This window comes from Mixophyes fleayi, chromosome 4 (genome assembly GCF_038048845.1).
Source record: "Mixophyes fleayi isolate aMixFle1 chromosome 4, aMixFle1.hap1, whole genome shotgun sequence".
Taxonomy (NCBI): domain Eukaryota; kingdom Metazoa; phylum Chordata; class Amphibia; order Anura; family Limnodynastidae; genus Mixophyes; species Mixophyes fleayi.
Genome location: NC_134405.1, coordinates 183796046 through 183814673, shown reverse-complemented (window position 1 = coordinate 183814673; position 18628 = coordinate 183796046). Strand labels below are relative to the sequence as shown.

General features: G+C 39.4%; 1 protein-coding gene across 1 annotated transcript in view; it reads left to right on the top strand.

Moving 5' to 3' along the window:
- Nucleotides 1–18628, top strand: part of CPED1 (cadherin like and PC-esterase domain containing 1) — a 270907-nt gene continuing 252279 nt past the window's right edge. The window contains exon 1 of the mRNA XM_075208962.1: nt 1–831. Coding sequence (XP_075065063.1) covers nt 619–831 — 213 coding nt within the window. The 5' untranslated portion in view covers nt 1–618. The remainder of the gene's footprint in view (nt 832–18628) is intronic.

Below are 18628 nucleotides of genomic sequence, written 5' to 3'. Positions count from 1 at the left end.
CCATAAGTACAGCAAGGCTTTCATTTATAATGCCTGTGGTCCAAGAGAATTCAGATGGTGTGTTCATGTGCTGTGTTTGTGTTACTCGGAAGGCAGCCATAAGCTGCGCATACATCAGCAGCCCGTCAGGGGATAAGAGGAAAACGTTCTGCTAACACGAAGAGGACTTTGGAAGTAAACTCAACTTTTCAACTAAGCTGTTGATAGAAAGTAAACTTTGCGAGGCACAGCTATTTTTAATCCTTCTGTAACATGGATGCAGATGAGAAACTCTTTTTTCTATGCATGCCAATATTGGCTGATGAAGGAATCTGAACTTGCAGATGGACTTGGGCGCCTCTGGAACACAGAATTGATATTCGTTTTCCTTTCAGCTTTGTTTTTATTGCTATTTTTCCAGGAACGTTAAATCAGTTTTCAATGTTTCTATTTGTCTTTTGCAACTTTTGACGCTGCTTTTACAAGACTACACATCTGCAGCACACGGTGAAACTGGCCAAAAATTTTTTTGCACTATGAGCGCTGGCAATCTAAAAAATAATGTTACATACTCGCTCACATCATCATGCTGCCTATCAAATCAATTGAAGAACTAATAGAAGTGGTGGATTGGAGGACATGGGTTGGAGACGCCGATATTGCCCCAGTCCGATCCTTGTAGTTCTGCTTGTGGCAGTGTGTGTTTTCTATCAGTGCTTCACTCTACTTTGGAGAAACACATCCTGGACCATTAAGAAGTATGAAATTGGCACACATGAGGACCTCCTTAATGTGACCACACAGAAGAATTGTCTGTATAAGTGGGGTAACATAGTCAGAAAGATAAAGGATGTAAGTCTTTGAAGACACATCATATTGCATCATGTATTAACTTGTGGCAGAACATGCTAGCAATGGATATGAAGTTTGTGAACTATAACCTTTAATTTCAAGGCACAGGATGAAGTATCTCACTTATTGCCACTGTATAATTTGCTAGGTACAGATGCAGGATTGCACACCAGCTCTCCTTGAGTAAAAGTAATACCGGTGGCTGAAAGAGTGTATTGCAGAACAGACTACCACAATTGCTAGTCTTGTAAAAAAACAACAAACCACTACTGGTGAATTTCATAATATATTGCTATAGTCAGAGCATGTGAATGTAATCAGCATTAATATCATTAAGGAAAATTAGAACTGAGTTAAAACATTATACATGTAAAATGAAACTTTCTAGTGGCAGACAATAGGGTTTTCTTATAGTGTATCTTGTGTAAAATCCATTGCAGAGATTATAATAAGAGAAAGTATTTATCTCTCTCTGAACCTCTTGTTGAAAGAGGACCATCCGTTTTATTTATTAATAATGACTGAGATGTAAGACTGCAGGTGCAAAGGGAAAGTCTGAAAATTAGTTTTCATTCCTTTTTCCATATTGTTTCTTATGTCTCATTATTCTTTACCTGGCATCCGTATTCATGTCCTAGAGGCTGTGAATGGAGTATGCATTTCCTCGCAAAACCTACAATATTTTATCATTATTAATAATGTGTTTTTTTAACACTAACAATTAGGGGTGTTATTATTTTTAGCTCACTTTATTGAATCTATTGTTATTATTATTATTATTATTATTATTATTATTATTATTATTAATAATAATATCATCATCATCATCATCATCATCATCATTTTACAGAGTGTGAAATTATTCCACAGCTTTGTATAGATAACTGTAGAAACATAACATAATAATGGATAAAAAATCTAGACTGTAACCGGAGGTATTAAGGGCAATGCCCCACAATCAACAGGGGGTGGGGGTGGGGTCAATCTGTATATACATGGCATGGCTAGGCAAAAAATGGAGGTTCATGTGTGAAGGACTGGGGAGTTATCGCTATTCATTGTAGGCTTCAATGAAAAAGTGTGTAGAGTCATTGGGGAAGTTTCTAAGCTGAGAGGGAGAAGTCTGTTATTTTGCAGGAGAGTTCCATAGAAGGGTTGCAGCATGGGAGAAGTCTTGTACACATGAGAGGGAAACGCTATGAGATTATAGGAACGATACGATCTGAGTTGGTCACTTTGATCATACTTAGGTATGATAGAAGCAATGTAGGGTGATGCTTTGTTAGAGCCTGGTAGGTTAGGATTACAATGTAAAATGTGATTTGGAAGATAAATAGGAGCCAGTGCAAGAATGTGCAGGGGCAGCAGAAGAGGATTCATGTGAGTGATACATAAGGCTTACAGTAGAATTTGATATATTGAAATGATCAGAAATTGCATTGTCAAGATGGGAAATGACTGGCAAATAAATGAGAATGTTAGTGACATCCTGAGTACGAAATACGGGAAATGTTCTTTAACATAGATGATATGAAACTGTAATCTTATTAATAATGGGAAGCAATAGAGTCGAAAACAACACTTAGACAGTGAATACCAAATAAAAGGTTAAGTTTAAGTTTGCAATGTCACATACAAGGATAGGATAAGAGATGGAAGCAGGGCAGTGGTGGACTTGAGATAAGATTGATATGGAGATTAGCAATGGAGCTGGAGTTAAGGGCGAGCATGGAGCCTTGTGGAACTTTATCTAAGAGCATATGTTACAATGTTGGACATATAAATGAAACAACGAAAGATATTGTATCTTAATTACATTTTGTTTTTTTCAAGGCGCCTGCTCTCCCAATACTGTGCTTAGGGCAGTTATCCTCTGCATCTACTTGATGGGCTCTGTGGCCACTGTGGCGCCACCTTATGTACAATCTGTAGCAGGTAGTGGTCAGAAGACAGACTAAAGGTTTTTAAGCAGATAATTAGAAGAAAACTATTTATTGATGAATGGGGCAGACAGGAGAGTAGCTGGAAGGAGTAGTTGGGCCAATATTTTTTTAGAGAATAGTGTGTTTAATTGCAGAGGATAATGTGCAAGTTACCTGTAATATGTTTAATAGATGTGTAAGAGCAGCTCAGTGGGTGAAGGAAGAAGATGTGAAGGAATGGCATCCAGTGGGCATGTTGTGGTATGTAAGAAGTAAGGGAGATAGTATGGTAGTAAGAACAATAACACAAAGTCTAAAAAACATGATAAAGGATAAATTAGATTTGATGAAATGTGTCTGCTGAGCAATGGAGAGGGCAAATTCCAATAGCATCAATTTATAGTACAAGGCTTTTTCTATTAGTTCATGTTGAGTTCTTTGTGTGCAGTGAGTAGTAATGACAGGGTGATATTGTCAATATCTGATGATAGGAAATCATCATCATCATCTATTTATATAGCGCCACCAATTCCACAGCGCTATACAGAGAATATTTATTATTCAAATCAGTCCCTGTCCCATTGGAGCTTACGGTCTAAATCCTAGTGTTAATTTTTCCAGCAGCCAATTCACATGTATGTTCTTGGAGTGTGGGAGGAAACCCACACAAACACAGGAAAAACATACAAACTCCGCACAGATAAGGCCATGAACTCATGAGCTCAGTGCAGAGGTGCTAACCAATAAGCCACTGTGCTGCCCAAGATATTATGGAGTTTCAATTTTGGGACATGAGAGAGTGATAATAAAGAAGATTTGAGGATGTAGTAAAGTGGATAAGTAAGAGGGTCAAGAGAACATAGCAGCATACCGCACAATATGTTACCAGTCAGGACAAGCAAGGCGGCATCCTTGTTCAGTTGAAACCATGCCCCAATTCAACCACACCACATGCATACCCTTAGAAATTACGCTCCCTTTCTAACAGGTCGTTATCACAGTGACCCCCGACAATTAAACCCGTTGAGACATATGAAGTGGTCTGACTGTACAGATCAGCTTTGGCACTGAAAGATTATCAGAAAGATGCATATGATTTTCAAAGAGGATATGAGGAGCTCTAAAAGCTATAGAATGAGAGAGAGGAAACAGAGGTGTAAATCTAAATGTGGAGCTTAGGGAATGAAGAACACCAGCTCCTTCTCCCTGCTTACCCAGTAATTATATGCCCTGGATTCCCTATTAGATGCATATATACAGTACTTATAGTATAAGCTTGGATATTGTATATGGGCCAATATAGCTTTTATACTCTGTGTGCTGTGCTGTAAACTCAATTTCTTCCTACAATATTACATAGTTTATATCATGAACATTTATAAAAGTTACTACTTTGCCCGTACAGATTTAGTAAATTGTCCCATAACTTGTCAGATTTTTATGACAGTCTCTGTCAATATTATCGACAGTGTATGCAGTAAAACCTGCTTCTCTATGTAGCAAATTCTCTGGCAGTAGACTACATTTACCAGTATTTACACTAAATGCTATGGGGTCAATAGCCTTGCAGTTGAAAAAGTTAATTTTGACTGCACTTTTACAAGGGGCTAAAAATAAATAAATATCAGAGATTGCTAGCTGGTACGCTTACATCCACACCAAGATGATTGAGCAGATTGTATTGGTATTGTTCATTGCATTTAGCCTTGTGAGAAGACTATGGTACAATTATTATGATGTATAGTAGATTATGTAAAGTGTGGCAAAGCAAATTGTTATTTTTTTTCATCACTAAGGTACATTAAACAAACGTTTCAAAATCTGTTTGAAACATAATTATCGCGTGAGGCATATGATAAAGTTCTTGACAAGTAACATTTGATGCAATGATAGCTACATATCCCTCTGCTAATTTGATGCATGTATAATTCATCTCATTATGGGGCCTATTTATCAACTTTCGTACCACATTAATTAGTAGCAAGGCTATTTATCAGGTGCAGGCTGTGCTTGGGGGCAGGTTGGCATCTCCCTTCCCCTGGCCAGTCCTAATGTGGGCTACCTTGGGATGGGTCACTAGGCTACCTGCATCTTTATCCTTTAAAATGTTCCTAATAGGCTACTGAGTTGAGTCTTGCCCCTCATAGTCTTGCTCCTCGGGCTAAAATTTGTCAGCCCTCCACTACTATTTATTATTATATCTGCTCCTATCCCAGCCTCATCGTTCGCAAATCCAGTCCTCATAGGTGTCTACAGCAGTTATGCACTATTTATCAAGCTCCAAAATTCTGAGCTTGACCCTGGCAGCTGACACCTCCCCAATGCATATTCTGACTGGCCATAGGAATAAGTAAGTAAAGTGATCACAAATTTGTATAAACTATTCGTCGGGAAAGGCTCTGCTCTGCTGTTGCTATTTATTGCTTTCTATATGAATAGCTCCTCATAGCTCCTCTGTACCCTCTTTATTCTTATTTCTCCTTATTGTTATCATTATCATCCTCTTAGAACAAGATTATCCCTTTAACTCTCCACTTCTTGTTTCTTGTTTATGTTATAAATGTTCCTATGTAAATCTTTGACATGGACTGCCTCAATAGACTATTCTATGGAGTATCGACATGCTAATTTGCTGACAGGCTAAGGGGCATATTTATTAAGTAGTGCATTTTTGACACGTTCATTTTCATTCCTTATCGCAATAATAAAGAATGAAAGATTATGAGCATTTATTAAATATCTTCTGCAGGAACAGCAATCACAATAAACAGCTGTCCCTGCAAACACACAAGTGCACCTATTTCCTAACTTCTCTATGGCTACTATCGCAAAGTGGCCACCTCTGCGATAGTGACTGGAGGGGAGAGCAGTAAGATGCGGTGAGAGATCAGAAGATTCCTCTACCGCAATGCTCTCCCCATCGTTAGCCATCAGGCACCAGTTCTGAAAATCTTTTATTTCCAGAACTTGTTAAATCACGAAAATAGCTGTCCCAATAGAAACCTATGGGGACTGCTATTGCGTACGAGAACAGTGGGACTGCAGCAGATATATCTGTTATCTTCTGCAATCCCCTATTTATAAATCAAAAGGATACTTACAAATGCATTTTTGCTTAAAATACCCTGAAAACAGAAGTTTTCAGGAGATTTTAAGCAAAAATGAGTATAATAAATGGATCCTTAAGCATGAAAAAGGAAGTACGCAAATATTCCTTAAAATGGGAGCAGAAACATAGCAAGTGATATAAAGTGTGTGTATATATATATATATATATATATATATATATATATATATATATATATATATATATATATATATACATGATTACATGGTATATCAAAAGCACATTAAAATTAATTTATTTAACCCAAGTATTACAATAGCTGATTTAAATTTTGTTATGATACAAGCCATTTAATGTTGTTTTGGAATCCAAATTGCAGAAAAATGTGAATCTCAAATTGCAGAGCCAGTTTAATAAACGTGGACTATCTCTTTCTACAGCATGTGATTGTAGAATTATGTCAGTTCCTATAAACCATTGACATGCATTGAAAATCAGTGAAAATGACTAGTCATCTCTACACTAGCTATTTAAGATAGTAATTTGATTGAGCACAAATGCCCTGAATTAGACTGGTCCTATATAAAACCTTGATTTGCACAGAAAAAAATCTTGAATATACAGGTTTTATATGTTTTGCGGCATAATTATATAATGTGAGTAACACCAGCCAGTAATAAGCAGCCTTAAAATCCTTTCTGGATTTTGAGAGACGGAAAAACGATGAAGGTGATGAGGGCAAGAGCGACATGCAGCTGGCATCTGATACATGTGTTTTTGTAGGCGTCGTGTCAATTACATAGATTACATCTTCCGATCTGTCTCTTGTTCCTTCACTTTCTCTCAGCAAACCACAGAACCTAACATAAGATTTTATTTGCAACCTTTAGTAAATGGTAGATGCCATTAAAATGTGTTAGTAACAAAAGCAGCAGTGCAAGACTTCATGGTGGCTAAGTGGTTACCACTTCTGCCTTACAGCACTGGGGTCATGAGTTCAATTCCCAATCATGACCTTATCTGTGTGGAGTTTGTATGTTCTCCCTGTGTTTGTGTGGGTTTCCTCCAGGTGCTCTGGTTTCCTCCCACACTCCAAAAACATACTGGTAGGTTAATTGACTGCAATCAAAATTGATCCTAGTTGGTCTCTGTCTGTGTATGTTATGGAATTTAGACTGTAAGCTCCAATGGGACAGGGACTGATGTGAGGGAGTTCTCTGTACAGCGCTGAGGAATTAGTGGCGCTATATAAATAGCTGATGATGATGATTGTTCAATACATTATTGGAGGCTGAGATCATTTGGTAAATCCCTGTATTTTGTTTTTTTCAGCCCCACATTAGTGTAATGTTTCTCCTGCATCAAAACGTGAAACGTGCTGAATTGTTTTGCTCATTTCTACTATATTCATGGGTTTAGTATTTTTCCGATGCACATAAGACTTCCTGTCAATAACTCTATTGCAAGCGGTGATAGCTGGAAGAAACATAAAGCAAAAACTAATAGTGCAAGTGATGGAAACTGAACTTGGTTGGTACCTGTGGATGGAAACTAGCTAGTTATTACATTCTCTGGAACCAAGTGGAATACACCATTACAAAGGATTCACCACTATTAATAAACTGCATTTAAAGAATGTTTAACATTTGAAATAATAATTAAAGCAATAAAATGCAGTGTTACAATCAGGTTTATATCACTTGATGCATGTAGGTATTCATGTGAGGTGAGAGCTTGCAGATGTACAGTGTTTAGGGGTTTGTTATAATCCATACTTGCCAACTTGGCAAGAGGTGATTTGGGAGATCGGAGGGAGGTGGGTGTGTTGGGGGTGGGGGTGGGGGTGGGGGCGGTGGGGTCGGGTAATTAGCCCCACCCCCAAAACGAGCATCACTGTTGTTGTCCAATTACAGCAGCGGGCGGGGCCACGATGACGCGCAATTTGCTTCATAAGCCCAGTCCCCAGCCACTTTGATATAGAAGTCTTTAGTAACCGGGAGGACTCCCAGAAATTCAGGAGTCTCCCAGAAATTCCGGGAGAGTAGGAAACTATGTTATAATCTGCATAATTATGAGGCCCTTGTTGTTTTTCTCCTTTTCTGTTTTACTATTGTTCTTATTCTAAGAAGTCTTTTTACAAAATGATTATGTAAAGTTGCAATTTTTGCTGGAAATGTATCTGTACCTGTAGTGGCAGTGTCAGCGAATAATTACTTGCACTCACTTGTATCGCAAATGTAAATAGAACACCAAACACTGCTGTCAAAGTATTGCAATCTTGTATATAATACGTTGCATGATGCAATTTTATATAATTGTCATATTCAGAGTCTAATGGTGTACACACACACAGGCCAGCGATATCACTAGGTGTAGGGGGCATCTAAAACACAGAATGATTGACAAAGTATCACCTATTCAGAGTCTTTATTTTCATAAAGGTGGGGCAGCACCTATGGGGGGTGCCTGACATGGAAATCTAGGCTGCCCAAGGAGCACCTATTAATACTGCACACACAGGCCAATCCTGCTGCTCGGCAAAGACTTCCATGTCCTGGTTTTCTTTATACTATTACATTTATTTATTTTTAATGTTTTTCTTAATATGTGGCACCCAAATGGAATTATGGGGTAATTTTTATAACCTAAGTAATCTTCAGGTCACATGGGTGTCCAGAATTTTTCATTCAATAATGGCAGCCATAGGTCAAAGTACCAAGCAACACAATCACTTTCAGATTTGGCAACACAATTCACTAGCATAACACTTCATTTATGCTCAGCCAGCTCTTGGGAATTTTAATAATAAAAGTAATGCATTTCTTGTTTGTGCACATTGAATGAATGTAAAATCACATGAATGGTGAATAGTACACACACACATTATAACAGTAAACTTGAAACTAATGCAGGGCAAATATTTAGTTTTTAGACTTCTGAACCAGGTTATATTTATAGTTTATGCTACTGTAGACCTCTGGGAACATGCAATATTTAAAATTCTATATGCAACATACTTCCACCTCTCACCAATGTTCTCCTCCACTCATATACCCATTAGTTCTTTCTCTCCTGTTACTAAAAACAAATTTTCACACTACTCTCTTCCTCTTTCCCCTCAGTCTGTCCCATAGATTCTGTTTCATACCAACTCTGCCACACCCACTCTAACAATGCTTGGCTGCACCTAGCTCACCTCTTCAACATGATCCTACCCTCAAGAAACCATCTCTCAATCATACCTCTCTCTCCAACTGCCACCCCATTTCTCTTCTCTCCTTTACTTACTGAATGAATTGAATACAGTTGCATGACCCATTTTCTTTCCATGCACTTTCTGTATTGACCCTCTGTAATGGAGCTTTCACCCTCTACATTCTACTGAGATTGCCCTAACTAAAGTGAACTTATCTACTTATGGCTAAGTCAGAGGGTCACTTCACCCTAATCATCCTTCTTGACCACTCTACTGCTTTCGATGCAGTCAACCTCCCTCTTATCCTCTATACCTTTCACTCCATTGGCTGCAGCACTGTTCACTCTTGGATCATCTCCTACCTTTGTGAATGCTCCTTCTGGGTCTATACTATTGACACATCCTCTCCTCCACTTTCTCTATCAGTTGGGGTTCCTCAAGGCTCTGTTCTTGGCCTTTTTCTTTTTTCCCTTTTAACAAATTCTCTGGGTGAAATCTACTTCTCATCCCCTAGCCTCTTTCCTTCTCTCTTATCCCATGTGTCCAACTGCCTCTCTACCTTTTCCATGTGGATGAACTAATGGTACCTAAAGCTCAATATGTACAAAGCTGAGCTTATTATCGTCCCCGCTCCTAGAGCTACAATCCCCCTACATTCTCTTTCACAATTGACAATGTTACTATTTCCCCTATTCCCCAAGCCTGCTGTCTTGGAACCATCCTTAACTCCACCCACAGGGTCACTCAACACATCCAGTCCTTTGTGCTGTCTTGCCGCCTGCCAGAACACACCCATTTCTCTTGCAATATATTATGAAAATCATTATCTATTCTTTCATTATCTCCTATCTTACTACTGCAACCTCCTACAATCTGGACTTCTCCCCACCCATCTTTCACCTCTACAATCTGTACTAACTTCCACAACAAGACTGATCTTACTCTGTAGGTGTCACAGTGTATCTGTAACTGTAGGCTACGTGTTGGTATTGACAGTACTCTAAAAGCAGGTGCTAAGTCTAATGCACCATTAACGCTCCAGGAACCCCCGCAGGGGAGTTTGGGTTTCATTGTGAGAGACGCGCAGGTCACAGTCCTCCAAAAGAGTCACCAGCAAAGCAACTGGATAACAGAGAGTGGTCAGATAGGCTAGTTCGATACCATGTGGTCAGATGAGGTACACAAGGATGATACAAAAAAGTAGTCAGGCAGCCAAAGATCATATACTGGAGGTCAGGAATAAGCCAAAGGGAGGATCCAAATGCCAGGTCATAGGAAAGCCAAGCTTGTACACAGGGAACAGTCAGGTAATTAGTGGACAACGAAGGTGATTGCTGGAGCAAATTGAACCTAATACTGTGGTACTCTAATGGTGCCAGAATCTGCCTTATATAGGGGAAGCCCACACCTCATGGCCGGATTAAGGGGGGGGCACAGGGGGCACGTGCCCCGGGCCCCCTCTCTCCGAGGGCCCCCCGCTGATCGGATCACCTCACCTCTCATTTGGTGATCCGATTGTTCTCTAGTTTGTGCGGGTGGTCTCTTGCTGTGTCGGGTGCATGCGCACCATCCTCCACCCGACAGAATAATATCTAATAGATGTACAGCAGCACCGCTGCTGCTGTACATTTTAAAATAGCCAGAATGGAGCTGCTGAGCATGCGCAGCTGCAGCAGCTCCTCCCAGCATTAGAACTGTGACGAAAGTGACTAGGTAAGTGTCACACTTCTACTGGCCATGTACATATTTAAACAGATTAAAAAAAACAATCATATCTATATACTTATTCAAGAAGACCCTCATCATTGATTATTACTTGATTGAATGTTAAATGTAGCCTATAGCAGCTAGAATAATATTTGTGTGTGTATATATATATATATATATATATATATATATATATATATATATATCATTCTAGCTGCTATAGGCTACATTTGAGATATTTGATCAAGTAAAATAGTAACACTATGAAGGGTCTTCTTGAATGTGTATATACATATAAAATTTTTTCAGCTATGTTTCACAAAATATACTGTATCATATATATATATATATATATATATATGTACACACATATATATATATATATATATATATATATATATATATAAATACACTCATACATACTGTATATATTGTCAAAATTGGTGTTATGTTATCAATGTTTAGGTTTTTTTTAATGTGCAGTATTTTTGTTTTAATGTGCGGTATCAATTGTATTTTTAATGTGCAGTATCAATGGTATTTTTAATGTGCAGTATCAATGGTATTTTTATTGTGCGGTATCAATGGTATTTTTAATGTGCAGTATCAATGGTATTTTTATTGTGCAGTATCAATGGTATTTTTATTGTGCGGTATCAATGGTAGTTTTAATGTGCGGTATCAATTGTATTTTTAATGTGCGGTATCAATTGTATTTTTAATATGCGGTATCAATGGTAGTTTTAATGTGCGGTATTAATTGTATTTTTAATGTGCGGTATCAATGGTATTTTTAATGTGCAGTATCAATGGTATTTTTAATGTGCAGTATCAATGGTATTTTTAATACGCGGTATCAATGCTAATTTCAGGGGCAGGCTGGGGAGCAGGAGGGCATATGCCCCCCGGGCCAGACACGAAAAAGACTAATTTGGGCCAGCCCAAGTCTCTATTACTTGGTGGCTGGCCCCTCCTCCAGGGCCAGCTACCTTCTATCATTGGCAGCGGATCCTTACGATCCTCCCCCCCCCTTCCCCCATGTGTGGCCTGCTATTGGTGTCACATGGGACCTGCACCACGTGACAGGTGCCGTCCCATTTGTGAAGAGAAACAAGGTCATACAGCGTGCAGATAAAACAAAGTTAGTGGGGGTAGTACGTTAATATAATGTGTGTGTGAGGGGGGTTGTATGTTAATATAATGTGTGTGTGTGAGGGGGGTAGTATGTTAATATAATGTGTGTGTGAGGGGGGTAGTATGTTAATATAATGTGTGTGTGTGTGAGGGGGGTAGTATGTTAATATAATGTGTGAGGGAAGGGGGGTTCTTAATATAATGTGGGAGGGAAGGGGGGTTCTTAATTTAACTTGGATTGCAGGTGGATGCTAGTTATTTAATGGGTGCTATTTTATTTGTGGAGTGATGGTGGGGCAATTTAATTTAATAGTGTGGGCTATCAATTTAAGATGGGGTGATTGGACCTTTAAATTTGATGCTGGGTGGTTTGGAAGCTCATAAATGACTGTGGGGCTTTTTGGGGAAAATTAGGTCTGTTTATTAAATGTGAATATTAATTATTTGATGCCGTGGATGATTGTAGAAAATGGTTATATATTTTAAACATAAATGCCATTTAATTTATTGATGGCGCTTTTTCGAGAGAGCGAAATATGTTTATATATTAAAAGGGAATACTATTGATTTAACATCGGGGTTGGTTGGAATTTTCTAATTTTCATGTACCCATTTTTTTTTCCAAATAGTGCCCCCAACATTCCAAGATCCAGACAAGCAGCAACTGAGCTAAAGACACCAGCAGCCACAGATGGAGAAAGTGACAAGAACAGTTAGAAGAGAGCAGGACAGTCTGCCAACTGTTCTGAATCTGGTCGGGCAGTCCTGAATTTGGGTGACTGTCTCGCGTAGTCAGGATTGGGTCCGACTACAAGGACAGTTGGAAGGTATGTCCTGCTTCACCCTGTACTGCTTGTGAAGGCAGAGCTGCGTGCTCCTAACAGTAGTGCACACAGCATTGCCTGTGTGTTTGTCTAAAATGATAACCATGTTACATCATAGGGGCCCCCCTGTCTAAAGTGCCCCGGGCCCCCCAGAGCCTTAATCCAGCTCTGCCACACCTTCCCGGTCGGCGTAATATCACAGCATGCCGCTGGAGCTTTACAATAGTGTCCCTTTGCCGTGTAACCTGCGCATTAACCGGAAGTGACGCGTCTTGTTGCTAAGTGATCAGACGCGTCAGGGCAGCCTGAAGGTGACCGTTTATGTGAAGAAGAGGGAGGAAGAGGGATGGCGGCTGACAGAAGGTACTCCACATTTGCTGACCCCACCTGCAAATCCTGGCACTGGCTACCTATTTTCTCAACAATGCAATTCAAGCTTCTCACCTTCAAAGCCCTCACCAACTCCTCTCCTTCATACATCTCTGACCTCATTATGAGATACAGTCCCTCTTACCCTCGGCAATCTGCATCTAAGATACTCGTCTCCACTCTGGTAAACACCATTTACTCCCACCTTGAAGACATCTTCCATGCTGCTCCCAACTTATGGGACTCTCTACACCTTATCAGACTCTCTCCCAACCTTCAATCATTCAAGCACTCTCTTAAAAGACACCTATTCTCTATTGCCTATATGCTACCCCTATCTGATAAAACCACCTTTGCATGTTCTACCAGCTCCAGTCCAATGCCCACCCAATGTCCCATTTGCTCCTATTGTCTCAACATTGATCTCTCCCTCTGGACTATAAACTCTCACAGAGTCCTCTCTACCTTTGGCTCACATCTACACCTCATTCATCAACCTCATCTATACTTGTACTCTTTTTGTGTGATTGTATTTTGTATGATTTGTACCTCTGACTGTCTGGCATAGCAGAGTTTAATGGTGCCTTACAAATAAACAATGATGATAATACTTTTGCTTGGATGCACAAAATCCTTTGTTACTTTTTTTGTACAAGAATTGTACAGATAGACTGATCAGCCACTACATTAAAACAACTTACAAGTGAAGTGAATAACATTAATTATCTAGTTACAACTGGCACTTGTCAATGGTTGGGATATATTAAGCAGCAAGTAAACAGTCAGTTTTTGCTGCCTAAATGATCAGTTGGAAGCAGGAAAAATGGGCAATTGTAAGGATCTGATTGACTTTGACAAGGGCCAAATAGGTGATAGCTAGATGACTGGATCAGAGCATCACAGGTCTTGTGGATTGTTCCCAATATGCAGTGGTTAGTACCTACCAAAAGTGATCTAAGGAAGGACAATCAATGAATCAGCGACAGGGTCTTCTAAGGGCGTCTAAGGCTCTAAAGGCTATTCCGTTTGGTCCAGTTCCACAGAAGAGCTACTGTAGCACAAATTGCTGAAAAAGTTAATGCTTGCTATGATAGAAAGATGTCAGAACACACAGTGCATCGCAGCTTGCTGCGTATGGGCTGTCCAGCCGCAGCCAAAAGTGCTTGCAATGAGCATGAGAATGCCAGAACTGCGCCATGGAGCAATAAAAGAAGTTGACCTGGTCTGATGAATCACGCTTTCTTTTACAACATGTCGAGGGCCAGGTGCGCGTGCTTCATTTTCCTGTGGAAAAGATGGCACTAGGATGTACTATGGTAAGCAGGCAAGCCGGCGGAGGCAGTGTGATGATCTGGACAATGTTCTTCTGGGAAACTTTGGGTTCTGGCATTCATGTGGGAGATACTATGACACGTACCACCTATCTAAACATTGTTGCAGACCAAGTACACCCCTTCATGGCAACAGTATTCCCAGATGGCATTGGCGTCTTTCAGCAGGATAATGCGCCCTGCCACACTGCAAAAATTGTTGAGGAATGGTTTGAGGAGCATGACAAAGAGTTCAAGGTGTTGATGTGGCCTCCAAATTCCGATTGAGCATCTGTGGGATGTGCTGGATAAATAAGTCCGAGCCATGTAGGACCCACCTTGCAACTTGCAGAACTTAAAGGATCTGCTGCTAACGTCTTAGTTCCAGAAACCACAGGACACCTTCAGAGGTCTTGTGGACTTCATGCCTTGTTGGGTCAGGAATATTTTGGCAGCATGAGGGGGACCTGCAAAATATTAAACAGGTGTTTTTAATGCTCTGGCCGATCATTGTATATAAAAACATTTTATTTTTCATGGATCTTAATCCAATATTCCATGTGTCCACTATGCTCAAACGCTAGATGATAACAGCAGGTGTAAATTTAACCTACTAGTGTAACATAAGTTAAGGGTGCAAAACATTTACTTTCCTTTAAAATGTACATCTTTTTATACAACTACATTGTTCAATACAGGTAATGTTGTTGTGTTTGGTCACCTGAATGTACAACAATGTCACATTATGTAGTGCAGGTAGTGACACATACATTAACTTCTTCAGAATGATGTTCATTGATAAAACTATTTGACTAGGATCTTGGAATATTGAAGTCTATTTAAAACAAACAAGCAAGAAACAAATTTATATTTTACTGCTGATGCTGAGAAAAGGTTTCAGTTTACACCTCATTTAGATATGATGCCAGAGTCTTCCCTAATAAAAGCAATATGCGAACAGGCAGTTAATTGTCATGTCACTGAGAATTATTAAGGTTTAAATCACTTTTGCTGTGTGCTATGCTCTTTCTTATACTGCAAATAAATAACATTTATAGTCCAAGGCTTTTCCGAGACGCAATGCCCTGGAACAAAATTGGCAGTCATTCCCAACCTTTTTGGGACAAGTAATTTATTAAATTGCTAAGATAAGTGAAAAAAAGCATGGTGAAGTGTATCTTCAGTACAGCAGACTCAAAATATTGAATAATTCTGGACCCTTGGATCTTCTTGTTTGAAGGACAGGAAATAAAGCTGAATTCCAGTCATCTCATTTTTAGCCTTTAAACTTTGCTGTCGCCGGTCAGCATAACTCAAATTTAGAGTTAAGAATTAGATATGAAGTGCAATGACCTTAATATGATGGAATCATTACATATGTCATGTCTTTAAGACTTGGGCTGTTCTATAAATTATGAGAAAGTAAATACACAGAGACATAAAATTAACAGAAATTGAGTGGTGCACTGTTCCGCCCCTGGCTCTATAACATTTATTAATGATAATAGATGCCATTTCTAGGCTAGGCCTTTATTGTGCATCTTGCATATTTATGCTGTACTTAAGAACACCCCATACATCATGTTTTTCACTGCTGACACTATCTAATCAACAAAGGAAAAGAAAATGGAACATAATATTTTGTTGTGCATCTGAACAATGCAGCCCTCTGCCTCTTAAGGTCACCTACGAAGTGCATAATATACAGGTACTCGTTTTGCGCAAATGCACCTAATTGTCTAGCATGTATATAAGGAGGAGCATGCTTGCCTTAAATTTTTGGAAACTGTCCCTGTAAAATCAGTCAGGGCCTAATTTCCAGGATTGTGGCAATAAACTGGGAGCATTCCATTCCATTCCAATTCCACTTTTGCTTGCAGTAAACATAGAGGCATGGTGTTCCTCATCCTGGATGCAGCTGGTATATGTCACAATTTTATATTTGCCAACGGTACTGAATGCCAGGGCATTCATACAGCCTCAGATTTATATAATTGTTGCTGCTGGAATTTGGTGGTCCGTTTTCTGTTTATTACCAATGTGCTTATTCTGTTGTTCTGTATTCTTGACATAATTATTAGGGTCTGTCCTCGTTCTGGGCCTTATGTTGGACACAAGTCTATTTATTTGTGTAAAATACACATTTCCCTACTGTGCATGCTTGCGATTATTGTGTAGCCGTAAGCTCTATGTAGGTGCATCTTACACTTACTACTCTCTATGGTAAGAGAGGTTCGATGGGCGAGGGAAGGGGCCTTTCTACCTAGGCCAAATACACTAACAGTGTGTTTATGTACTTGCTGCCTATGTAGAGATCCGGAGAGCTTAAAATACTTGTCGTAGAAGTATCTATTGCCGGTGCTTAACCCCGGGTGCATGGTTATCAACGTTGAACCTGTAAAAAAAACAAGCAGCATGCCCCCCAAAAGTGCTCCCAGCACTAGCCTCCATAACCAGGACCAGTAGCAGCAATTTCAGGGGGACGGATAGCTCTAAGCTATGAAAGACTGTACTTGTGACACTGTAGTAGGGAGGCCCGCAGCGTTATGTCCCCTGTCATAATGTCAATGAGCCCTAACAATTTCAACATGGGGCTCAATTCCCTAGGGGAATCAGCCCTGCGAAAGAGTTGAGGCCCCCCTTAGGAAAAAATAATGCAGTGTTGAAAGCGCTGGAACTCTTTAGCATAGGACTGATTTGACATTATGGCAGGGAGAACCCACACTGTGTATTTTCCTGCTGTAGTATGACCAGTCATAGCCGGGAACTGATATTTTGGGGGTACATCCCACTACTGATGCATTTCAACCTTGTTTGTTTTGTTCATGTCACATTTATGCTGCAAATTAAATATTGTTGGAGAGCCCACTACTATATACTGTACATATAAATGCAATATTTTAGAGGTGAGAGAAGTTGACCTGATTTGTACCTTGCATATTACTTCTAATGCTGAAAATATCTAAAAGGCTTTCTATATGCATAAAAGCATGCAGACAATGCATAGAGTCTCTATCTGTTGGTCTCGAGAAGGGTTCTATTTACAGTATGCTGGCAAATAAAATTATGAAGAAGAACTGGTAAGAGCCCTCTCTCTTTTATTGTTGATGTTGTGGTCTACAAGATTACAGAGGAACAGCACCCCAGTGGTCGAAGATTTAGATGAGAGTGCAAGCATCTTGGATATTCAAATACATATATATATATCTATAATATAAAAGCCTAGCGGCGTGTGTTAGTCTGTGTGTGAAAAAACAAAACAAGCTGCAGCGCCACCTGCTGGGCGGAGTTATACACTGACCTACTAAATTCTTAGCGTGTGTGGAAAAAAAAAACTCAGAAAGGGCTGAAATTTGGTATACTAAGATGTTTTTAATTTGTTAATTTAATTTGTTAATTGTTAAAAGTGTTTATAAAGATTTTAAAAAGAAATATATATATTTCTTGAAGGAGAAGTGACAGTGGGGAGTGGTTGGTGGTTGCCGGGGGTGACAGTTGGGAGTGGTTGGTGGTTGCCGGGGGTGACAGAGCGAGAGGAGTGTGATACTCAGGAATGCTGAGAGAGATCCCTGTGTCTGGATAGACATCTGGATAGATGTGGCAATAAAGATGAAGGATGAGGTGATGGAGAAAAATGATGAGGTGGTGACATGTGGACAAAACCACGTTAAAAAAGGGCGCTTGCGTCGGGAAGTAACGCTCTTCCCCTGAGGAGGCCTGGCCTAGCCCCAAATGCATGACAAGAACCTTTTTAAGACCTTAAGGGGGTATTCAATTATTAGCGAGTTTGGAAGTTCGAGCGTGCAAAGTCATTTTTTTGCTATTTTACCTTATTTTCGAGCGCGAAAACTTCTCACGCAATTCTAATCTTTTTTTTTTTTTTACCGAAACGGTGTTATCGCGCTCCAAGCGTTTGTCAATGTTAAAGTATAGGCTGGCTGCGAACCCTTAGCGGAAAAAGCTATTCAATTGTTTTTTAACGCCGAATGTGAAAAAGGCAAATATGCTGTTTTATCTCGCACCTCCATGGTCTGCTCAAAGAAATTTTTTTTTTATTAAGTTAAGAAAAATATACATTAAACTGAGAAAATAGGTGTAAAAGTTCATAAAAGTAACCTAAAAAAAGAAAAGTACTATAAAAAGTGTATAATAATTAATAATTTTTGGAAATTTCCCCCTTTAGAAAAAACCATAGTGGTGCATGTATTTAAACTTTTTTATATAATTTTTTTGTTTTTAAGGGGGGGGGGTGTTTGTGCCAAAAAGTA